The sequence below is a fragment of the Urocampus carinirostris genome, chromosome 9 (genome assembly GCF_059441175.1).
Source record: "Urocampus carinirostris isolate Australia breed hairy pipefish chromosome 9, RoL_Ucar_1.0, whole genome shotgun sequence".
NCBI classification, from domain to species: Eukaryota; Metazoa; Chordata; class Actinopteri; order Syngnathiformes; family Syngnathidae; genus Urocampus; species Urocampus carinirostris.
The window spans coordinates 14832065-14856914 of NC_142357.1; the positions used below are offsets into that span (position 1 = coordinate 14832065).

The 24850-nt window shown below is 37.2% G+C and overlaps 2 protein-coding genes across 3 annotated transcripts in view; one reads left to right on the plus strand and one right to left on the minus strand.

Moving 5' to 3' along the window:
• Positions 1 to 2860, plus strand: part of aga (aspartylglucosaminidase) — a 30731-nt gene extending 27871 nt beyond the window's left edge. For both annotated transcript variants that reach the window (XM_088344603.1, XM_088344604.1), the window contains exon 10: positions 1 to 2860. In XM_088344603.1, the coding sequence (XP_088200729.1) occupies positions 1 to 101 (101 nt within the window). In that variant the 3' untranslated portion in view covers positions 102 to 2860.
• Positions 132 to 24317, minus strand: neil3 (nei-like DNA glycosylase 3). The gene is made up of 10 exons (XM_088344606.1): positions 24065 to 24317; positions 23800 to 23912; positions 19702 to 19839; positions 17516 to 17729; positions 15428 to 15502; positions 13742 to 13908; positions 8322 to 8488; positions 5439 to 5673; positions 2705 to 2873; positions 132 to 512 (listed from the first exon to the last, which is right to left on the minus strand). Exons 1-10 carry the CDS (start codon positions 24167 to 24169, stop codon positions 342 to 344), a joined length of 1554 nt encoding a protein of 517 aa, XP_088200732.1. The 5' UTR covers positions 24170 to 24317; the 3' UTR covers positions 132 to 341.
• Positions 24318 to 24850: the final 533 nt, after the last annotated feature.

The window sequence follows — 24850 nt, forward strand, 5'->3', positions numbered from 1 at the left end:
GTGCGGCTTGTAACAAGGTGCCCGGTTTATTGAAGTTTCACTACATGGTTTGGAACAACGACTCCAATGCGCCACTACTCAAGTCAGTGGACTGTTTTTAATTTGAAAAGATTTGGGAGAGACTGTTTACTCCCGGTACAAACCGAGGTGGTGTATAACATCTTTATTGCATAAATAAAAACAAACATGACAATAAATACATACTTACGAATGATAAAATAAGTTACAACATATACATCACAATCCAAAACCTTTTAGAGCATCCACAAGTTAGAATCTGATACCTAAATGCAAGTTTTTGTAAGCATGGTTGTAACGTACTTCTGAGTTTGAAATTGATGCTAGTGTGAAAGTCCAGGTTCACTGTCCGCCCACTGGAAATAATCGCACTGTTTCCCTTTTTGGAAGCTGCATGTGTAGAAATTGCGGCCATTATTGGGTCCCAGCTTGAGGACGGTCCTCAACACGCATCGTTTGGCATGATGACAGGAAGGAAAATGCGAGTCAGCCCACTGGAAAAAAAAAAAAAAAACTAATCTTGAGACTATGTATTGAATTAGACCATTTTACTGAGCAAGTCAGACTGATTTTTGCTGAATTGGGACATTACAATATTTATCTTGTCTTATCTTAGCTTAATTCAAGTAAAATTGATTATTCATTAATCATGGTTTTATATATATATTATATTTATATATGTTTAATATCTCGTGCACCCATTCAATATGGTTGGTGTAAAGAAGAGGCAAGCCATTTATTTTTAAATGAAAGTGGAATATGGAAGCTTGATGCGGTTGAGAAAATGATTGGATCGCTTTTTTTTTCGGCCACTTTATCACGGAGGAGGACGTCTTGAAGCACATCTTCCAAAAGTAAGTTAAACTCAACTTTATCTTTATAGGGCATGTTATTTTATGAAATATTTTTTAGTACAAAACAATATAGGTTACTTATACAAGCCTTAAACATACGTATATAAAGCCTAGATGGTAGGGCGCCCGCTTTGAGACTGGGAGGTCGCTGGTTCGCGCCTCGGCCGAGTCATACCTAAGACTTATAACATTGGTAAAATGGCGGCGCCCTCTGTTGGCTGCGGCTGCATCGGCTCGCTACAACGGGTCAGGTGTATCGACATTTCGTTCTGTGTACATTGTTACAAAGAATGACAATACAAAGGAAATTATTATTATTATTATAAACCCTAGACGTACCAAATATAGCACTGAAGGAATCTACGAACGATCTCGTTCGCAAGTAGGGCAGCGTCTGTAAATCATTTAAAAATACTATTTATTTTTATTTTTAATGATTCTTAAAAGGACGTTTTGTATTATTGAGCAGCGCCTAGTGTTAAAAGAAAACATTGATTTTTTTTAAATGAAAGATTGTAGTAATAGGCAAAAACCCATGAACTATCATTTGATGTGCATTGATTTAAATACTCAAAAGGTTGATAATCCACCGTTTACTCTACATAACGTAAAGCCTCACCTAGAGGGTGCTGACATAAATGTCCTCATCTTGCTGCAGAGGGCACCCGAAAAAATGTCAAAAAAAAACATTAAGTAAAATGTTGCATTTAGGGCACGTTGAGTATCCGTAGTTATTGTCCTTGTTTTCAGTTGCACTAAACAATACAGTGACATCTAGTGGTCAAATATTGCACAGCGTCTATTTAATAAACAAGCTCTTTCCTAGTTGTGATTGTTGCATACTTAAATCATTTTCCGTTCAGCCCAGGAGCATCAAACTTAAACCTGGGTCTGGGTGAGTTTGAGCTGAATCAGGTTTTCCACATCAAAACTGATATAAACATCCCATTTCCTATATATTTTTTTAATTTTAAATCCTACAAAAACAATATCTAAAGATTAAAGAAAACGTTTTAATTTGAAATTCTCAATCTGTGATAAATGAATCCATACTTTGGTCTTGAGCTTCATCATCAAATTCATCAATCTCATTACTTCCCCTTTTCTACTTGTTTATTTGCCTCGTTCCCCTAACACTTCCTTAGAAATACTTCCTGCTTCTAAGAATCTTGCTGGTTGTAATATAAACCTTTTTTGTTTTATGTGTTTTAGTAATATTTTAAAATTAACAAAAAGGCAGTGTAATATTATTTGGCCGTGAGATGTTGCTGTATGGTGTACTGGAACTGAAAACGAGTGCTAAAAAGCACAAAGAGGAAAATAAACTATGGAGAGTCAGTGATCAAGTTCTACCATTTATTTTCATTTTTTTGGGCAAGGTTCATTTTTGAGTACCTGTAGCAGCAAGACCTTTATTTCAGCTCCCTCGAGGTGAGCCAAATTTTGTGTAAAATAAATGCACATTTCTAAAACTACAATTATTTCAAAACATTGTTTGTTTTACAGTTCATGAATGTATCATTTTTATAAATCAATATTAGGGTTTTTTTATGAACATTTTTCTACCACTAGGAGGCTCTTACTGATACATACTGTCTCTTTAAAATGTTATTTGAGTTTAAGACTTTTTTATTTGAATTTATATCAAATTTTATTCCCTTTTTTATGTATTATTATTTTTTTAAACATTTTTAAGCTTTTACAGCAAATATCGACTCCAAATACATATTGTCCTCCTCTTAATACTAATAATCTGTATCGGCCCTGAAAAACCCAAAATGTTTGTTCGTTAGGAAACACCTTGAAAAGCAAAAACTGTTTTTCCTTCTTACCTCAAAGAAGTCACACTTTGTCTCTCGAGGCAGCGAGCAAGTGTAAAAACGTCGTCCCCTATTGTCTCCGTCCTTGTGGACAACCCGCAGAAGAGCTGAGCGACCGTGCGATGTGCAAGAGGGAGGGGTGCAAGGGCTAATGGGGGCCAACTCCGTCCTTACGGCCCCACTTACTTACAGAAAATAGAAAAAGTTGTAAAACAAAGAAATATTTCTCGGTGTAATTCTCTTTAGACTCAATACCGTCTTTCAACGTAAACATATTCCCTTTTTCAAAATACTGGACTCCACAACGCTTTTAGCAGGGGTGGGACAACTTTTTGAGTCACGGGGCGGATTGGGTAAAAAAAAATATGTCCGAGGGGCCGGAACAAGGTGAAAAAAATGTGATTATTTTTAAATTTTTGTATCTCGCCATTCAGTCTTAAGTTTCTCTTTTTTTATTTTTATTTTTTAATTGGTTTCAAATCACTCAATAGAGCCAAGTCCAGTCAAGTCATGTTTACAGTGGGACCTCGCTAATTCGCGCTTCGACGTTAGCGGCTCCAGAGCTTCGCAGGTCTAAAAAATAATTAGAAGAAAATAATTTTTTAAAAATAATTTTTTTGAAGGGGCGTCGCTACTTTGCAGATTTTCACTTTTTGCTGGTGGTTTTGGTCCCCATTAACCGGGTCTAAAAAATAATAATATTTTAAAAATAAATAAATAAATTTCGCCCCGTGACTCAAAGTTGTCCCACCCCTGCTAAAAAAAATGTTTGTTTTTTTTAGGTGCGCCGCTACTTAGCGGATTTTCACTTATCGCGGGTGGTTTTTGTTCCCATTAACGGCGATAACAGAGGTCCCAATGTATTTGTATAGCCTGTAATCACAGAGTCTCAAAGGGTTGCACAGACCACAGATTATTGCAAACCACTGACTATTATGACCTTCCCCTGATCTAAAACCTAAATGAGGGCAAATAATACACAGATATTGTCAACATAAAATATAAGTTATTCATATGCTATAGAATAGACGTGTTTTAAGCATAGATTTAAACAGTTCCAGTAAGGTTGCAGATTGAATCTCAGGGGGGAGAGCATTCCACAGCACCGAGGCCCGAATGGAGAACGCTCTCGAACCTGCGGATCTCTTCTTGGCTCTTGGGATCACTAATGAACCAGCATTTTCAGAGTGAAGGCTCAATTCCGGAACATAGGGGGGAATTAAATCTGAAAGATATGAGGGAGCAAGTCCATGCATGATTTTGTATACTACGAACAGAACCTTAAAGTTCAATCTTAAGCTAACAGGGAGCCAGTGCAGGTTAGCTAAAATCGGGGTAATGTGATCAAACTTTCTTGTCTTAGTTAAAAGCCTCGCTGCAGCATTTTGTACCAGCTGAAGGCTCTTGATTTTGGACTTCGGAAGAACAAACGCGTGGATTATAATCTTGCATCGGACTGAGACAGCATAGGGCTAATTTTAGCAATGTCGCGAAGATGGAAAAAAAGCTGTTCTAGTAATATTCTTAACGTGTGTTTGAAAGGACAGATCGGGGTCAAATGTAACACCTACATTTTTGACTGATTCACTCTGGGTGATATTACATTTACCAATGTTCGGAGCAGTTTTTGAGAACAAGTAAAAAAATCTTAAATATGATGATATTCATTGAATAACCCAAACGAAGGCTATCTTTTTTTCATAACTTTTGATTAATAGCTTCATAAAATACATTCTAAAACTTCATTCATAAAAAGCGTTTTTAGGGTGGAAATCACGATAAGGGACAATGGGTTTGAATGGCCCAAAAGCAAGATTTTTTTTTTAAATAACCATATTATATAAAATCATGTAGACTGCTTTTATTTGGCGAACCGGAATAAAAACTCTGGCCGCGGGCCCTACTCTTCCTTAGTCATTTGATTGTAAATTTTCAATTTCCATTTTCCACAAAGTGTGTTCAAATCTTTAATATATTTTCCGTGAATGTTTGAAGTAGTTGTGTAAAACATGCATACCCTGCAAGGATTTTTTTTAGGGACCATTTTCTTCTTGCGATTTCATGACAATTCAAACAGGTTTACAATGCCCCTTCTACAAATATTGTATTTACATAGACGCACATTTAACATTGGATGCAGTGGTAATCCAACAAGTGTGAGCGCCAAACCCTAACCAGGAGACAACCAGTGATATAGATGACATATGAAAAGGCATTGGATTTTATGTCATTATCACACTATTCCTACTCTCGTTACTAGAGGTGAATGTAAGAGAAACGAGGAAACAATCGTCCCAAAAAATAAACTCAAAAATGCATGACGGGGAATAATTATATGGTGTATGTTATGATGAAAAGGACGTTAAATAAATACATTGTAAGTTTTATGTAGGTTATGTTTTACACAAATGAATACTTTGTTAAATACGTAGTTAAAAAGTTATTGTAACTGTCACATTTCTCAAATAATTTTTCAAGTTATTGAAAAAAAAAAGTATTTTTTTATGATTAATGACTTAAAACTGATTTTATTAAAAGAGAAACTTTTATTTTTGTAAATTTCAACTTAAAATCCTCAAATCTAAGATCCAGTTCAAACTTTCCAATACAAAAACTATCGCACTTATGGGGATCCTGCTGTGGAGCTCAAACTTGCCTTGTTAGTGCGGAAATAACCTAAAAATACACCTCGAGTAGACGACCACTTTTTTTTACAGGTATTCATAAGCAAGTCACTCACCCCGACTTGTTAGAGAAACCGCCATCAATTCTCATTTTCTTGCGCGGTTGACTGGACGTGGCCGGCGTTCCCCCGCGAGACGGCTCGGGCGCCTCGCTCAAGTCGGAGAAAAGCAGCGTGGTCGTCCCAAAAGCCGAACGCCAGTTGATTTTGCGCTCCTCTCGGGGTTTGCTGAAAGCAATGCACGGGTAGCGCACCAGATCGCTGGAGGAAGGCGCGAAAGCCTCCTCCTCTTTGTGGGCTGCGGGAAAAAAACATAAAAATGACATTTCATCTTTATTCTGTTGCCCCCTCGTAAAAATAGCTTGTGAGTGCAGGATTTTATTACAAAAGACAAAATACCAGACAACACTTTGATGTACTCTTGCAAGTCCACAAGTCTCACAACTTCCCCCTTCGGGCCCTTTTATGCTTCTCAACATACTGGTCGTAAATGTAGGGTTGCTTTAATGTAGTGGTTCTCAAATAGTGAAACTTCGTCAAGCGAGGAAAATTTGTTTTTTACTGTCTTAGAATCAGGGCTCGTACACCTTTTTCAGGGCCAAGCTCAAGTGCTTTTTAAAGACTTTTAAAAAACATTTTAGTTTCTCCTGTACTATTAAATGTGTGAATTATGCATTTTGCAGATCCACAAACATATCTGCTATTGACATATGTAATTTATAATCTTAGGTGTGCATTTGTCAAGACATGATCTTGAGTAAATCGCAAATATATTTGTGACAAATCTATCAACATTAAAGTGTCTGTTAAAATTAAGGAAATATTTAGCTTACATTTTCAGTTGTAGGAAGTTCTTCTGATTAAAATTTTGAAAAAACGACTTTAGTTATTTGTATGCCCGTAATTGATACATAATCCTTGCACTAATACAGATTTCGTAGTGCCCCATTTGGCGTAGCATGCACCGATGCAACATAGGACAACGGCAAACAAACTTATGCCAGCTACCATCAATTAAGAAGGAAAAATGAAATGGCAAAGCCGCCAGAGAGCAGTGTCTGCTTCATTTTTAAGCAGGCCTCTTGTGAAACATGTCAACAATTCAAACATTTACAAGCACTTAACCTCAAGCAATCTTTAAATCATGAAAACGCAACTTCAAAATGCAAGCGTTTAAGGTTTTCAAGCACCAGTTCGAACCCTGTAAAATAAATTGCACCTCCACTACACTAGGAGACAGTGACCATCTCATTGGTAGAGTGTTTTGTTTACATTTAGCATCCGGATTTTGAGTATAAAGTGTAAAAAAGATTTAACGGGTATACGGAGATGGGCGGAGAGAAACTCTGATAAAGAGGAAAACAAGTCTCCCGAAAGCTAAGACAAGTTTGACAAAACATTTGTAGCAATTGGCTTCACTGTGACCACTGAGTTACACAAGGAAAATACCTGTGTCTTTGTTTTAAAAAGTTTGCAGCGGAGAGCATGAAGCCAAATAACTTAAGCCGCAACTTAAAGGCATAAAACCCTAATCACGGTGATAAAATTCCTGAGTTTTTTTCTTCTAATTAGATGCCGAACAAGGGCGTAGATTTGGCATGGGCGGTGGAGACATGTTACGGGCCAATATTGAGCAATCATCGTTTTGTCCCCACCAATAATATGTTCTATCCATCCATCCATCCATTATCCGTACCACTTATCAGTAGGGTTGCGGGGGTGCTGGAGTCCATCCCAGCTATTTTCGGGCAGTGAGCAGGGGACACCCTGAACTCGTTGCCAGCCAGTCGCAGGGCACACAGAGACAGACAACTGACTTGCTCATTCACACCGAGGGACTCCTACCTCAGTAAACCAGCGAGCATTTGTTGGCATATCATTGAGCAGGAGTTGAGAGTTGCTACTGTAGTCTTCTTTAACTCCGCTTTGAAAAGCTGCTTGTTTTGCAAAATGTGCTCATTGTAAATAAATAAAAAAAACGTGTATTTATTTATGCCTTGTGAATTACATTGGGGTTTTGTTTAACTGCTGCTGCTAAATGTTATTGCACTTGTTTTCATTGCACTTTTGTTACAATACACATTATTCTACATTATTATTGTAACTTAGTGATTAGAAAAACTGGCCTATGTTGTAATTATTATTTTTTTTTGCCTATTCATCCTGATAGTCTCATCTTTTTTCTCTTCAAAATTTCCATCTTACATGCTTTACCCTGTCTAATCTTGTTGCATACAATGTTTCACAACATTGATATCAATGACAATAAAGACATCTCTAATTCATTAGTCCAGACATAATGATGAAATCAGAACTCTTTATTTTGTACATTTTATATTGTGCTCGAGTTCATGTTGTGCATTCTGAATTTATTTAATTTCTAAGATTGAATTTTAGATGCACTTAATCTTTTCTGCTACAGTTAATCAAACTATTTGTTATAAGTGTACCCATAGTTTTTCTTCCTTACACATTAATAAGGATACAGTGTTATGAAAAGGTGTACTTATCAATGTTATAGTCAAATTATACCATTTTGTAGCACTAGACTGAGAGGGACGCATGAGGTTCTTAGTCCTGTGGAGGCACGACAGAAAATTGATTTCTCAATGAAAAGAATGCGAGCCTTAGCTCCAAAAAGGTTGAAAACACTGCTCTAAATTTCAAGTCATGTTTATTTGTTTAGCCTTTAATCACAAAGAGTCTCAAAGGGCTGCACAAACCACAGATTATTGCAAACCACAGACTATTATACACCATTCCTTGATTTAAAACCTACATGAGGGCAAATACAGATAGTGTCAACATAAAATATAGGTTATTCATATGCTACAGAATAGAAGTTGTTTTAAGCTTAATTTAAACATTAAACATAAATGACTCATGCTACTATCCCGCTCCAATTCTGTAGGTATCAGTAACATGCACTCCACTAACTCGCCTTACCTGGAACTCTGGGAGTTAGGCAAGCCTCACAGCTTTTGGTGGCTGGTCGGTTAAGGAGAGTGCAAAGGTGGCATGCCCAATCTTCTTCAGACTTCTTGGCCACGTTCTCAGTGGCTGCACCACCGCTGCTTACCCAGCCAATCAGGGTGTTTCTGACAGGTAGTTGGCTGCCAAAATATTTTACAGAAAAGAATGTTACTCTACCGATTTCAATGACAAAATCATTATTTAAATATGTATTGCTATGTGGTAAATATAAGCGATACTGTATATAACTACGAGTTAACTAGTTTGATGGCCCAAAAATACTAATGTATTTCTTATATCAATGAAAAACATGAAGATGAAAAAACATTTACAGAAAATACATATTTGAAATAAATGTTGCAAAGAAATATTGACCGAACATGAAAACTTAAATATTGAAAAATATTACAAATTATAAATTGGACTTCTGTATTTTCTAGATGATTTGTCATTTCAAATCAAAATACACAAAGATAATAAGTGCATAATGTAAAATTACTTTACAAAAAAGAATGGTACCATAACAATTGTCAATGACAAGAAACAATAATGTATTACTATATCTTAAATAGAAACACAACTGTATGGAACTATAATAAAAATGATTAGCGAAACTAATTGACGGCCCAAAAATGCGCTGGTAATTGTAATGAAGTTAAATAAAATTTAAGTCATGTTTGTTTAATCACAAAGAGTCTCAAAGGGCTGCACAGACAGATTATTGCAGACCACAGACTATTATGACCCCATCCCCTGATCTAAACCCTACATGAGGGCAAGGAAAAATTCAAAAACCTCAACATGAGAAAAATGAAGCAACCACACATGAAGTGATCACCCTTCCTCATTTTAGCTCAGGGGCCACATAGTAGTAAAAACAGACTCTAAAAGGGGCCAGACAGGTAAATTAATTGCATAAAAGGCGTGCCTTAGCTGTATGGCTGGGGCCATTTTGGAGGCTCACAGTTAAATAATGAATTTGATTCAGGAGCGTAAAATTCAAACTTATTTTTTTTCGCTCCATATTTTTTCCTTCACTAAGATTTATTCTGTCATTGTGTTTATCAACTCTGCATTTGTAAAAGCAAAAAAAGCAAAATGACAATTGATTTTATTACCACTAGTTTACTTAACTCGGGGAAAGTCATGCAAACAGGAAAGTTTTCTTGCTCATTATTCAAACTAGAGACTCAAACTGACCACACTGCATAATTTTTATTCTCGTTGCTTTGGCCAGCCTTTCACTAGGTTTTTTTTTTTGGTGGTACCCTTAGCATCAAGACGGTGGACAATCACGTCAGCTCCCTCTCGGTGTACCTTACGTTATGTAAAATACAAATTTCTTGACCTACAATTATTTAAAAAAATATATAAATGACGGTTCATGCATTTATGCATATTATTAAATACATATTGTTTTTAATTGATTGTTTTTTACCATTAGTAGGTGCTAAATGATAGACTATGTCCCTTTAAAAAGGAAGAAAATTATTGAAACAAATATTAACAGTAGGAATATTAGATGTGTGAACATTTTTGAAAAACAATTAAACCTTTATGACAAAGATTTAAAGTAAAATATAATACGAAAGCACAAGAGCAAAAAAAAACTCGATATAAAAAGAATTGTAGCGAACAGCCCCCCTTCCCCCCAAAAAACCTCTCACAAACAGTGGGAGTAAGACAGCATTTGTACTTGTAGCATCTGGTGAGGTAACACCAGTAGCAGGCGGCATGCATTTCAATGTTAGTGCTGCAACAAAAACTCCAGCATGTTTAACAAGAAGACCGCCAATCATGGTGAGGAAAGAAGGAAGGATGGAAAGAGCAACGGATAGGAGGGCGGATTCATAATGATGGCTGCCGACAGCAAGCTTCCTTCGCAGATTGATCTGTCAGCTGTGTAATGTGTTTGAAGGGCTTTAAAGGAGGAGGCCTTGCGAAGCCTTGCTCAAACAGCAGCCAGGAGGTGTTGAGCTTGTGCTCTGTCTGGCAAACACGGACTCGACACGCGCATTGGTGGCACCCAAAACACTTCCCTGCACTCTGCCAAGCCCATCTGCCTGCAAAAGATGGCCTCTCAGATCTGAAACCTTCTATCCGGAAGGCTTTGTTGAGGACAGGAAAATGGCTCCAAAGCTTAAGAAGCTTTTCAAAGATGTGTACTTGTAAAACCTGAGACTAACTTCCTGTTTTTTCTGAAGGAGAGGAAAACTTGAGGAGTAATTCATTTTTTATCTTAATGAAAAATACAGTGGCTCCTCTATATAAGAGATTGAAATGTTCCGGGATGGAGCTCGTATTGTATCATCGTATAATATCTTTCATCTCGGACAAATTTTCCCCATAAGAAATAACTGAAAACCAATTTAGCGCTGCTTATATATTTAGTCAGTGCAGCCCTCTCTTTTTCACTGCAACCCTCTAAGCTTATGCCTGGGTTTAGACCAGGGATGTCAAACTCAATTGCACAAGGGGCCAAAATTCAAAACACACTTAAGGTCGCGGGCCAACCAGGATAAACATTTATTGAACACTTCAATTGAATGTTTTTGGAATATAAATATGAATAAAAACAGACAAGAATATTAAATTTAAACCTTAAATCACCCATACAGTATTTATTATTTTGCTGTAAATAAAAATATCTTGTTAAAATATACAACTTAGAACTTAACATTCAAATTCCTTTGCTCCTATGTCAATGTATACTTAAACAAAAATTAAATATCCCAAAAGATTTTGCTCTCCTTAATATATCGCCCACAAAAATATGAAAATGCTACACAAATTATTTTGTAAAAACATCACAACATTCTGAGAACAGGGAGTCTGATGTGCTTACCTTTGGCGCAGACGGAGTAGGGCGAGAGATGGGAGGGAGTGCTTGCACTTTTTGCATAGCTCCACCCATCCCTCCCACTCACCCAATCAAATAACTAAGTTCTCTTCCGGTGTTTTGGCGTATTTACAATTTGTTCCGTGGATTTATCAAAAAGTATCTGAACACTGAACACATATTATATAGTGAGCTTTTATATAAAGGATTCTTTAGCGTTGTATAGCCAAAACGAGTTTTTTTTGTGTGACACCTTGACTGTAAATTGTAGTGAAAACGTGCCCTATATATTCTGAAAAGTACTGTTTTGTATATCAGCTTTGGTTTGGCTTTGCGTGTATCTGAACAGGATCAATGGCTCAAGTTTTGAACGAGATGGAAAAAATATGCATGCAATTAAATTTGTCTCTGAGCCATAGGTACTCATAGAAAGAGCCATAGGTTCCCGACCCCTGGTATATAGTATAGTGTACGTCATATATGAAGGAATAGGTACAGTGACTAAAACGTCAGAATATGATGTCCAGGGATGAGACGGTGTTGTTCATATTGACGGGCCATTAATAATAATGTAAAATGGTCTTGGGGCGTGATATGATTACACGGCGGGCCGGACATGGCCCGTGGGCCGGGAGTTTGACACATGTGGTTTAGACTGACGGGCACACTTTTAGCATCCCTCCATACATGGCCTGCTGATGCATTCTTCATGTCAGGCAGAAGACGGGGCTAAAACTATGTGCAAAACCCTACTAGAAGTTAAAATGACAGAGGCAAACACAAAGTGCAGCGCAGTGTGGACGTTTTTCAACTTCAGGAAACAGTCAATGGTCTGCATTTATATAGCGCTTTTCGAGTCACTGAAAACTTCCCAAAGCACTTTACAATGTGCTTCACACTTACCCATTCATACACACACCAATGGCCAGAAAAGGACAATGCCAGGTGTAATTTTTATACTTATAAGTTTTTCCCCGGGTCACGGTAGCAGAAGACGTAGTGGTAGTTTGCTAATATTGTCGCCGTACATTAGCAAATGTTATCAATTCTTTTTTTTTTTTCTTTTTTTTTTCGCGTGAATTGCAGCATTGCTACGGATAAGCGGCACTAAATTTACTGAATGCGGGGAAAGAACTAAGAAAGATGCTGAAATAATTTTTTGAGTTTGGTTAATAAAATAAACTTGTTTACACAAATTATTTTTGTTTGACTGTACATAGTCTTTTGCTGTAAGTACAGAGGTGCCATGTTGTGTTTGTAATGTTTATTATCACCAAATGAGGGGAATTGCAATTATTACTAAGAAGCGCAATTGACATATGACTCAGCCCCGCCCCCTTTTTTCACTCTGACAAACATTCAACATTCTGTGAAGAGCGCTACAGCAGGTTTCACACTAGGAGACATTTCGCAGAAGGCAAGTGATGCTTTTTAGGCCCAGAAAGATCACATATCACTTTAAAGTCACCAAAAGGGCCCGAACTATGCAGTGCAGCGTTATATTAATAAATTGTTGAAAAAGTCAATAAGCTTCAGGCAAAAATATACAGATCACAGTGTAAACGTGACTAACTTCATCTCATTGTCATCACTATCTTTAACAACATTATGGAGGATCAGCATTGTTCATGCACTGGAGTAAAATATGTGATTTACCTTCAACTAATTAACCTAACTTGATGTGACTTGTAAAATAGGATTTGTTATTGATACTAGCTTTCATTAATCTAAACCTAGCTGAAAGTTCTGTGTCAGTCTAGCTAGATTATTTTCACTCACACATGATTAGTAAAGTACAAAAATTAGCACATTACAGGACACTGACTTCTCAGTAAACAAATTGCCTTGGTGTACACCGCATCCAAGAGCTAACGTTACTTAACGTCAATCTCATGTTAAGAGATGTTAACATTCTAAATATTTTAATATTTTGCTCAAGCAAAGTGAAAATATATTGCCTCAAACACTATGTTGACTTTCTTATTAACGTTATCCACATTAAGCTAGTGTAGTGCTGAGGTTGACTTGATTTAAATGTGGCTTGGAAAAAAGGGTAAAACAAAATAAAAATACCACCCCATCGCCCAGCTTCTCATGTTACCTTGTATCAGATTTGCATGTACTCCATGCACACTGTTTGACCAAGTTTCAAATGTAAGAAAAAACACACAAAAATGAACAAAAACCGACGACCTGCAATGCATTTCAATGGACGTGGAAACTGACAATGTCCGACTATATTGGATTGGCCGTGATGGCTTAAGGCATTTGAGGGGGTCTTAGCCATAAGTCAATTCGCCTCAGGTTGATAGGTATTGTATTAATAAATTGACAGCCATCTATAAAGGAAAATAAAGGATTAACTGAATCATGGACATCTTACAGTAAAGGGTGAAAAACATTTTCTGGTGAATCTCATCCCCGTGACTGCAACAAGATTGAGAACATTAATTGCATCTTAAACATATATCTCTATTAAGATAGAACGGAAAAAAAATCTATAGAGTCTGCAAGTTTGTGGTAATTCATGCCACCCGCAGTGGTTTGTTCTGACCTGACATGGATGCCCTGGGCATCACACTTTTGACATCGCTGGCAGAAGTACGTCATCCTGCCGTTTTCGCCGAGACGACAGGTGGTGATGGCGCCGGAGCAGCGGCCGCATTGGGGACGCTTGTAGACTTTGTAGTGTGTGCACAGCGAAGAGCCAGATTTGCGACACTGGCAAGGAGACAAAAAAGAAGGGTGCAACAGGTAAATACCATCGGGTCTTTTTTTGTCATGATTTTGCAGCTTTTTGACCAATGAGGTCAAACACCTGACAATCTATGCTGTATGTTGTGGCGCTGAGCCACCTGGACCACCGCTCTTCAGCTCAGCCTTCAATACCATTATCCCAGAGATCCTGGGGGAGAAACTCTCACCTAGGACTCTCTTCCTCCATCTGCTACTGGATAATGGACTTCTTCTCAAATCGCCCAGTCTGTGAAATTCTGCCACCACGTCTCTCCCACCCTAACACTGAGCCCCGGCTCCCCCCAAGGATGCGTACTGAGCCCCCTGCTTTTCACCCTCTGCACCACCGACTGACTGTTCATATATATCCAAATTACTTTTATCTTTTTTAATATTTTATCTTTACAGCAAATGTGTAACTAGAGCGCAATGTCCAATTTCGTTGTCACAATATGTTCAACCCATTTTGTAACAATGACAATAAAGGTCTATTCTATTCTATAAATGAAAGTATATACGTACAGGATTAGAGTGAGTGAAAGATATTACAATGTCACAACAATATTGCCTGAAACCCGCACGGAATGACAGTATATTTACGTACACGCCGATTTACAACGGTAAAGTAAAATACTGAAATCAGGGAGTCCGCTTATATGCAAATATTTTATTGTGTGTAGCGAACCATGGACAGTACATGGGACTTATATAGGAACAACAGTAAACCAATGGGGCAAAGGTGAGCACACAGCCACACAATCTATGGTAAAAGATAAATGATTTTTGAGAATTCTATTAATACAATTATTTTTGCTTGGAAAAATGCTGACTCCAACCTAAAAGTGCCAAAGGTCACTGAAGAAACAAGCAACCTGAAAGCAGCAAGAAAGTTTGGAGTAGATGAAAGCAGTGACAGCTGATTGAAAAAAAAATACGTCACTTGAAATTGCACCTAAGGCCAAACGGGATCAAAACATGGACAGTACACAAATGGTTAAGTTGATCTCTTGGTTTGAACCCCAGAGACAAAATAGATCAGAAGTGTCTCAACTAAGTGTTAGTTTAAAAGCTTTCAAGATTGTACAAGGAAAGAAACATGAATGGTTAACAGCATTTTTTTAATTTTATTTGTGGCTATTTCACAGCAGTTTTAGGGCATTGGTTATATACAATGGAGGTTAATATGAAAGCCTGGAAATTATTAAAAGAAAAAAGTACCACAAAATATCCTGATACTGTACATATAATTGCATAAACCCAGGCCATAATAAATGTGTTAAGATGCAAGCTTAAGTTATTAATATGTTAATGTCATACGGACAGCATGCCGGCCAAATTGTTAATTCCGAGCTATGAGAAGGTGGGACTTTACCGCCAAAATGCTGTAATGTAGTCAAGATTTTTTTTTTGTAATTATAATTTGGGGTTTAATTATAACTCCAGTATAAATTTATGGTGGAAAAGGAAAATATATCAGCCAGAAATACACTTCGTGGCATCTCACCTTGTAAAATAGAAAAGTGAAATCACGCGTCATTTTAACCAAATGTTGAAGCAGTTCATCTGACAGCTGCTCCACCTGTGGAAGTCGAAAATAAAGAATTATTTGTGGTAATCGTAAAAACATACCTGGTAAAATGCATAACACAAGCATAGCGGGTTCCTTAAAACAATCACAAATGCAAAAAATCCCTTGAGCCAAAATGTTAAAATTATTGTTATACACAGTAGACTGTGTAATAAGCCAAAAATGGTAAGTAGGTTCACCGATCCCTTAACCACCCTGGTTGTAGGGGCACCAATTCCCTTGGTGTGTCCTGGGAAACTACAGCCTAGTGGCACCCTCTCTTCACCAGGCCGTTTTTTTGGGGATAGGGATTTGCTCCCCGCACATGAAACATATAGTACTGGTTTCCATAGTTACAGTAACAGAAGTTTATTTTCTCTCGTCTGATGTGATGGATTTGGCTGTATTAATGTGAACATAAAAGTTATGGAAAAAAGTATTCTATCTAAACTTTGATACGCTAACATTTTTTTAATGTCTATAGTACATTAGTTAATAAAAAAAATAAAAACGTTTAATTTATTCCCAATTAAATCCTATTCATTTATGGTGTGAAAAAACTGTTCTTTCATAATTTAATAGGGACTTTGTGTAGTCGTTAGCACCTCCGAGAGGTAAAAAAAAAAAAATGCATTCATTGAAAAACAACACAGATATAAATTATAAGCAAGGGTCGTAGGGGCAAAACTTTCTGCAGTGTGTCTAGGGCAGGGGTCTCAAACATAATTGACATAGGTCTGGGTGAGGTTCGGCCACAAAACAGTTCAGATAAAAACATTCTACTGTTTTCAAATATTGTTTCTTTAAATTCCATACACAAAATGTGATTAAAAAAACATTGAGAATCAAAACGAATCAATTTGTAATAAATAGATCCTTTATCCACTAGAGTTGCACTTAAAATGACAGAGTGTTATTTTTAGTGCTCTTAAGTTGTTAAAAATGTAATTCAATGAAAAAAAATATTGTACTTTATATAAAATTTACATGCAAAAGTGAAAAAAATAAACATTTTTCTACTTTTGGGACCAATCTTAGAAAAGTTATCAAATGTAAAGTGGATTCTTAACAAAAAAGTGGTGGGTCATTTTGACCCAAAGACAAAAGGTTAGAACACTTTACAAAAATAAATGAAATATCATATGAATGTGGATTTATATGTATTTGACTTAACAAGAACCTTCCCTAAAGATAGCAGTCATAATTTTGCGCCATCTTGCTTCTACAGGTCACCGCAAAAGCAAAAACATTGGGAAAGTTTATTTTTGGTCACTTTGAGTCTCTGTAGTTTGTATTCTTCCTTGTGCGGTTTAGCACTTGCTTTTGGCTGCCTGACATAATACAGCAACATTTTGTGGTTAATTACTAAATACTGTCCTTTTACCTTTAATATTTAGGCGGGAGCTCGTTGGAGATCCCTGGTCTAGGGCAACTACAGCCTGGTACAGCTTGGTGTGGTAGATTTTATAAACCTACATTTGAAAAAAAAAGTATGGGTCTAGAAATATGTATTAATTTTACACGAGGTTCACTTAAAGAGAGCTGACTTGATTACCCGCCATCTTGCTGCTAAGGGTACCGCCAGAAAATAGAAATCTTGTGAAAGGCTGGACAAAAAATGTTAAGAAAAATGATGGGGTTGGGTCACTTTAAGTCTTTTTAGTTTGTATTCTTCCTTGTGTTTTGTAGCACTTGTTATTTAGTGCAAGAAACAATACACCGACATTTTCTGGTCAAATATCACCCCTTATCTAAAATGAAGATATTTTCGAAAAAACCCTTAATGCATCTCATTTTAGGGAAGTATATGGGTTTCCCTCAAATTACACTTTTTAAACAAAAAAATCAAATCCTTAAAGTTATTCTGTTTCCCCTACTCCACTGTGTAACTTTCTGGTCTTTATTCAATTTCACCCTCTACTGCCACACATCACTCCAGAAAAACCAGGAAGTTAGGTAGAGTTGCATGTCGCCGGGTGGGTGTCACGACATCCCCCCCCTCCTTCGATCGCCCGTCATCCGCACCTTCACGGCCGGGTGTAGGCCGGCGTCGAACAGAGCTTCGTTTTTAATGATGTTGCCCACTCCTGGCATGACTGCCTGGTCGAGGAGGACATCGCAAAGCATCCTGCCGCCGTGGCGTCTCACCGCTACGGCCGAGCGGGATGGTTCGAACGCAGGTGAGCAAACATCCAGACACTGAAGATTTCTAACTCGCTTCTGGCAGTCGTCACTCAACCTGTGAAAACAACAAACACCCACACGTTTCTGATTTCTGTGGGTTTTTTTTCATTTTTTTACTCACAAAGGTTTCAGATCATCAATCCAATTTTAATATCACTGAGACAACCAAATGAAACACAAAAGGCAGTTTTAAAATGTGGATTCCATTTTTGAAGGTACAGTACTTAAAAAAAAAAATCAAAACCTATCTGGCCCTATATGAAAAAGTAATTTCCCTGTGAACCGAATAGCAAGTTGGGCCACCTTTTGCATTGATAACAGAAATCAAACATTTCCGATAATTGGTAATGAGCCTTTCACAGCACTGTGGAGGAATTGTGGCCCGCTCTTTGCAAACTTATTTTGAATCTGCCATATCGAAGGGCTATGAACTGCCTGTTTAAGGTCACACCACAGCATCTCAATCAAATTTAAATCCAGACTTTGACTTTCACCCCAGAGCCTTCATTTTTGTTTTTGAATTTACCCATTCAGAGGTGGACTTGCTGGTGTGTTTCAGATCATTGTCCAGCTGCATGATCAAAGAATGCTCGAGTTTGAGGGCATGAACTGATGGCCGAACGTTCCAACACTAAAATGCATTATTCCGTCAACCACAGCAAATTGTTCTGGTCCTGAGGCAGCAAAGCAGCCCCAGGCCATCACACTGTCACCATTGTGGTTTACTTTTTCACATAGGGTCAGATACATTTGGATTTTTTTCATGGCTTAATAAATGGAATCAACATTTCCAAACTATTTTGTATTTCCTTGGGTTGTCTCGTTGAAGGACTGCACGATTAACCGAAATCTAATCGTTGTGACGTAGTGTAATTGTGTAATCGGAAGACACTGCATTTTTGTACAAGGATTTATACTGTAGTATTAGTAACTCAATTTTCCCTTGATAAAGAATAGGACAAGCTGAAACATGATGAAAACGCTAGATATTAAAAAAAAAAAAAAAAAAACGTGTACAACGCAGCATTGAACGTACTCCACTGCCTTGAAATAGTTCTTTCCATTTAATTCCTAGCACTGCTGTGGAGGTAGGGTGCGGGTGAAACTCTCAAAAATAAGGTTTTCATCAAGTCAAATAACGTTTTCATCAAGAACACCGCTGATTAAAAACATGCCACTGTACCAAAATACATTTTTTAATTTGCTACACAAAAAAAACATTATTGTCTTTATTGTCATTGATAACATTATTTGCAAAAAGATTAGATAAACACATCATAAAGACTTTAGGGAGAAAAATAAGAAAAGAATGTCAGGATAAATAGGCAAAAATATTTACAAAGTAGAGCTTGAAGACTGACCTCAGTTGGAATAATATTGCAATTAAAAACAAGGCATGGTAAAAATAGTAGAATGACAAGTAGTGCAACAACATTTGGCAACAACAAAGTGGCCTGATAAATCGTTACATAATATATGAATACCTATTTTTCAATGCTACTGGCAAGATATACACGTTTCAGCCTTGCGTTTAAAAAAGGTCATTTTGATTAGCAAAAAGATCAAAATCTTGGCCTGATAGTCGGGTTATTTTGTTTTAAACCCTAAATATTGGGTATTTTTTGCTTATTACCAAGAGATCAGGTAAATTTATTTAAAACTCCTGCCCCTAATATTGTCATTCATTTATAAAATCGCTCAAAGAAAAAAATAGGTCATTTTCTTTGAAATGATTTAATGAATTAAGTCACTTTATGGAAATTAACCCAGAAAGATAGATCAATTGTTTTGATCAAATGTTTTTTCCTATTCACCCATGTGCTTATATGGTGTCATTTTTTTTTTTGTTGTTGTTTCAATGTTTAAAATTATTCATTATATATTCGAACCAAAAATACTTTGCACTGGTTATAAATGCTTGGTTTGCTGAAAAGTACATCTCACATCACAAATTAAGGTTGAGAACCACTGTGCCATAAGTTGTACGATTACAACAGTAAACTAACAATCAAAGGCTTCGGGCTTACCTCAGTTCTACCGTGCTGTCGAAGAAACGCACATTGTCATTGGCCAGGTAGAGATCCAGCACGGGGACGGAGTGGCCCCCTCCGTATTTCCTCTTGGTGTCATTAATTCGCATTGAGCCATTCATTCCAAAATGAACTCTAGAAAAAAATTTGCAGCGTCAATAAAGAAAGGAAAAGCCAATAAAGACGTACAAGGGCGATTTCAGGTTTAGAGCTTTGGGGGTGCTGAGCACCCAGAGGGTCTAGGCTGGTTCAAATTATTTTTCCAGGTTAAGTGATTTAAAAACATTCAACACTGTTCAGGAGTGCCATTTTCCATTTGTGAATACCACATCACATTTTGTGGTTAGCAGAAATACTATTACTAAGCCATGGCCATTTTTTTTCTCCTCCTCCTGTCAAACACAAGCAGTTTTATCGCCAAAGGGGAGAGGGGGTGACGGGAATTTGTGCTGCGTTTTTCATCATAATTAAGCATATCCTGTCCTTTATTAAAAAATGCAATAATTTTTGGGGGTGCTTGGTTTAAATTTAGCAGTGCTTAAGCACCCCCAACAACGGGGCTGGTTACGCCCATGCAGCCGTACCAAAAAGGTGAGTGTCAACGTTAGCGTTGTTTTTATTTGTGGGTGCAGACATTTTCTTCATGTAGTTTTTGCACCTACATACTGGCATTTAGGGAATTTCAGTATTGCACACTTTCGGTTAATCCTATACACTTGATTTCACTTTTCAAATATCACTGTTTGTCTGCTACAAGATATCATTGACTGAAATTGATTATCCGAACAACTGATGATTTATTTATGAAGGAGAATCTTGTAAATGATAAGGGGTGCCAAAACCTTTTCGTACGACTGTATTACCAATTTTTTTTCCCCACAAACCTTTTGAAGCTGTTGTTGAAAAGAAACAGGTCAGAGCTTTGAGTAAATTGACAAGGATTGCTGTAACTGAACAATGTTTTCCTTATAGTCATTCGTGGTGTGTTAATTCATTAGTTTGTGGTTCCAAGTCATACTTGACCTTGTTTTTGTTTTTTTTTTGACATTTTTATTCAGGCACGGAACAAAAAAAAACAACATCACAGCAATCATTAATTAACAAAAGGAAACATCAAACTAATTGTACAAAAACAAACTGTACAATACAATACTTGAATATGTGCCCAAAGGGAGTAGGCTGAAGCCAAATCTTTTAAGTGCTCACCCCTATTCCTTTTTTTCCCCCTTAAAGGATAAACATATTTCATATTTAAAATGAATGTTAGAAAACAGCACTGTACCTCACAAAGTAAAAACAAAACAAAGTAATGCCAGTGTCTGAAATAACGTCTGCCCGGACGCCGTGCATCTTTTACGTCAGGCGTACAACTTACAAAACATCTCCACCCGGGTGGCCGACAATTCTTTCAACATTTGCTTCATTCCAATTATGAAACTTTCGTTCGGTTTGAAAATTTCGGAATTTTGGTTCATTAAAACGTGCATTAAAAGCATCGTGGAAAGGAGTTCACGTGGCTTGTAGCAGACAACGCAATGCAAACATTGCATGAATGAAGATGAGTACATACTGATGGCGAATGGAAAACAGCGATGTCATACACATGCACTGAATGTTATAAGTAGATTTATAATAAACTTAATCTTAAAGTGTTGTTCTGTTATATATTCTGATTATCAATCCTTAATACTTTGCAACAATGTTTTTTTTTGGCGATTAGTCATTATTGTGTTTCAAGTTGTGAAAAATGGGGCAGGCAACTTTCAGGCTGGGCAGGCAACTTTTCAGAGTTGTCTGCCCTGGTGTCCGGTAACTTTTTGTCATGAGTTTCACACACTGATAATGCCATTTCAAAAGTATACAGACGCTCCCCTTCTTAGGACCATTCGACTCACGGATTCCGGCAGATACGATCATTTTTTTTACAATGTCGAAAAATATCCAGACATTGCTGTAAGTTAGATTTTGTACTGTGTGCACCTTTTTCCGAGTAGAGGACAGTGCTGTAGTGCTTCTTTCCTCATATGGCGCTGTGAGAGGTCACCCAGCCTCCACCCCGAAGAATAAATCCTACTTCCTGGTTCGTGTGTAATGTAAACACACTGTACTGTATCTCTAGCTGGCTAACAACTTTGAAGTTTTTATTGTTTAATATCTCATGCATCCATTCAATATGGTTGTTCTAAAGTGTAAAATAGAAGCAAGCCATTTCTTTTGAAATGAGAGTGGAATAAGAAAGCTTGATGCGGTTGAGCAAATGGTTGGATCGCTTTTTTTCTGTCCACCTTTTTACCACGGATAAGGAAATTGCCTAATTCTTCCAAAAGTAAGTTAAACTTAATTTTATCTTTATAGTCAAGTCAGGTTTATTTGCACAGCCCTTAATCACAAGGAGTCTCAAAGGGCTTCACATACCACAGAATGTCAACGCCTAATGTGTAGCTTTGATTTTTAGTACTATCCCTTATCATTCAGCCTGGTTTGTAACATTATAGAGGATATTTTATTAAACGTTTATTTTTTCAGTTTTAAAATAATACAGGTTACTTATACAAGCCTTAAACATACATTCCATACAATATATAGCACTGGAGCAACTTACGAACAAATTCAACCTACGAACGATCACCAGTAACCTTTCTTGTTCGTAAGTAGGGTAGCGCCTGTACTCTTGCAATCTTCATCTCTAGCGTTTCAATTCGAAGAAATTGTTAAAATCCAGAATAGCCAGCCAAGCACACAGAGCAATTTGATTGGGGAAGCGGTAGGGGTAGGCGAATCTATTCACACAGCGCACTTCTCTCTGCCCCGCGCCGTCTGCACTGAAGGTAAATACATAAGTATCCTCATTTGTAGTACTTGGTGACATTTTTACAAAAGAACTCTGCTTGCACCTTGTTTTGAAACCACTATTAGTGAAAAACATGAAGGTCAAAATGAGCTTCAATGATATTTAGTAAATGACTATTATAACATATAATATCCAAATAAATAAACTCTTGATTTATTAAACCCCTTTAGTATACGTATCTAAAATATGTATAATATATCCATCCATCCAATATCTGTACCACTTATCCTAAATTGGGTCGCAGGGTCCGTATTGTATATCTAATATTTAAATTATAGATTAGAGACATTTCTACAGTCATCATGTAAATGGTTCCATTGATGAATACCTTTTCATGTGGCACAACGGCTTTTAGATGTTGTGCGAGAATATTGAACCTTGAGGTTATAGATTCCCGTTAAATGATGACTGTCTGCTCTGTAGAAAAACAACTGCCGAATATTTGTTGGGAGTTGGTGCTTACTTTCTCAGCATACTAATAATAGGGATTTAAGTTGTACTATATCAGTCATGGGGAACAAGTCTGACACAAAGAGCCGAAATTTTTAACTGTGGGAGTCAAAGAGCCACACCGCACACTGACCTGCCATGACAGACAGACACACACAAACACACACATTAAAAACATATTATTTCCCATAACACACACCTCTCCTTTTAATACAAGTGTTGTTCTTGCGTCGATTTCAAGGAGTGTCCACCCAAATACACAAAACAAAACTAAACATTAAACAAGGCAAAGAGCCACAGTATATAGAAAATATGATGAGGCCAAGAGCCGCATGCGGCACTAGAGCCACGTGTTCGCCACCCCTGAACTATATCTTCATATTTTAACATGTTTGTTCATTTAATTGTATCTTCAATATACCCAGCGTTATGCACAATCCTAAAAAAAGCTTTTTTTCTTAACCAAATAGGCATACATTGCGCTTATGTATTTCCCCAAATCTCAATAAGATAACTTAAGTAAGGCTAAATATATTACCTGTACAATATACAAAGGTTTTTGGGACAAATTTATGTTTGCATCTACTTATAATTGTAATAATCACGCTGATATTTTTGTTGCAAAAGTAATTTCATGTTTAAAAAGAAATATGAGGAAAATGACTTTGGAAATAAATACACAAATACTGTAAATTATATTGTGTGCCTTGGCTTCATAGATAAGAGTTGAAATTGTCGAGAGCACAGCATGAGTGCCTTCAGATATCATTCTATTACTTTGTTTATGATCATACCTCAACGCATTAGGGCCAAAATACAAGAAGAGCTCCTTCCCCAGGGTCTCTACGCCGGTGTACTGACACCCTTTCAGCCTTTGGATGGCGTTGTTTCTTTCCTGATCCGGTCCCTGAAAATACGAAGTAGTACAGCACACATCTATGATGTTGTTGAGGTTTCGCAAATATTATTATCGCACGATGAAGAAATTGACTGTACAGTCTCGGTGCAGTTTCAAAGCTGATTAATTAGCATGTCAACACCTCATTGGCGACAAATTACCTTCTTAGTGAACATGCTTCCACGCACATCTTTCACTTTTTGTCCCTTTTGGACCCTCGATCGAATCTTCTCGCCGTTTAAAGTGCACCCCGGACCTTCAACCATCTTTTGTAACACTAACAAATCGCTAATTGTCAGCAATCTCCGTCAAGCCTTGGCTGTCGTCGTCTTCCCCGCCAAGTGTTCGAACGGACGCATGCGCAGCAGGGTTTATTTTGGTTCAACTATACGGAAGCAAAACTCCAGGGCGACGTGCTGTTTGGCAGCCATGTTGAAGCGGGCATTCCTGCATTTTTTATGTAAGCTGATAAAAAGAAAAAAACATCACTTAGAAATTGTCTCGGAACTTTTTGAATGCAATGTAAGAAATCCCAGGCCTGACAGAAAACATAATTGAGCTTTTGGCATCTTAAAATGGTCATGTTTTAATAATTTGAAATATGACACTACTTATGTTGAATCCTCATTTTGTCATAACTTCTTCATTATTTTAGTTAGAATTATGTATCAAATAACTCACATAAGTAATTTGAGTGAAATAATTGTGTAGGGATTTTTTTTAGCTCATGAGAAGATCAAGAATGCCAGTGCTGGAGATCAAAACAAGCAAAGTCCAGCTCACAGGGGCGTTAAGGAAATACAACTAATTCCTCAAACAAAGGTTAAGTGCCTCGAGCAAAACTTTCCCAAAATGTGACAAGCTATCAACAGTATAGCAGTGCTCTATTCAACTGTGGGATCCCATTATGTTTAACTTTGTAGAAGATTTACAAACACATTCTGTAC

Excerpts from the sequence above, each read along its gene's own strand:
- neil3 (XM_088344606.1), bottom strand. The coding sequence starts at position 24,169 with ATGGTTGAAGGTCCGGGGTGCACTTTAAACGGCGAGAAGATTCGATCG. Across the intron at positions 19,840-23,799 it reads TTTGGCCCTAATGCGTTGAG|AGTTCATTTTGGAATGAATG; the intron begins GTATGATCATAA and ends ATTTTTTTCTAG. Across the intron at positions 5,674-8,321 it reads CCTAACTCCCAGAGTTCCAG|CCCACAAAGAGGAGGAGGCT; the intron begins GTAAGGCGAGTT and ends TTTTTCCCGCAG.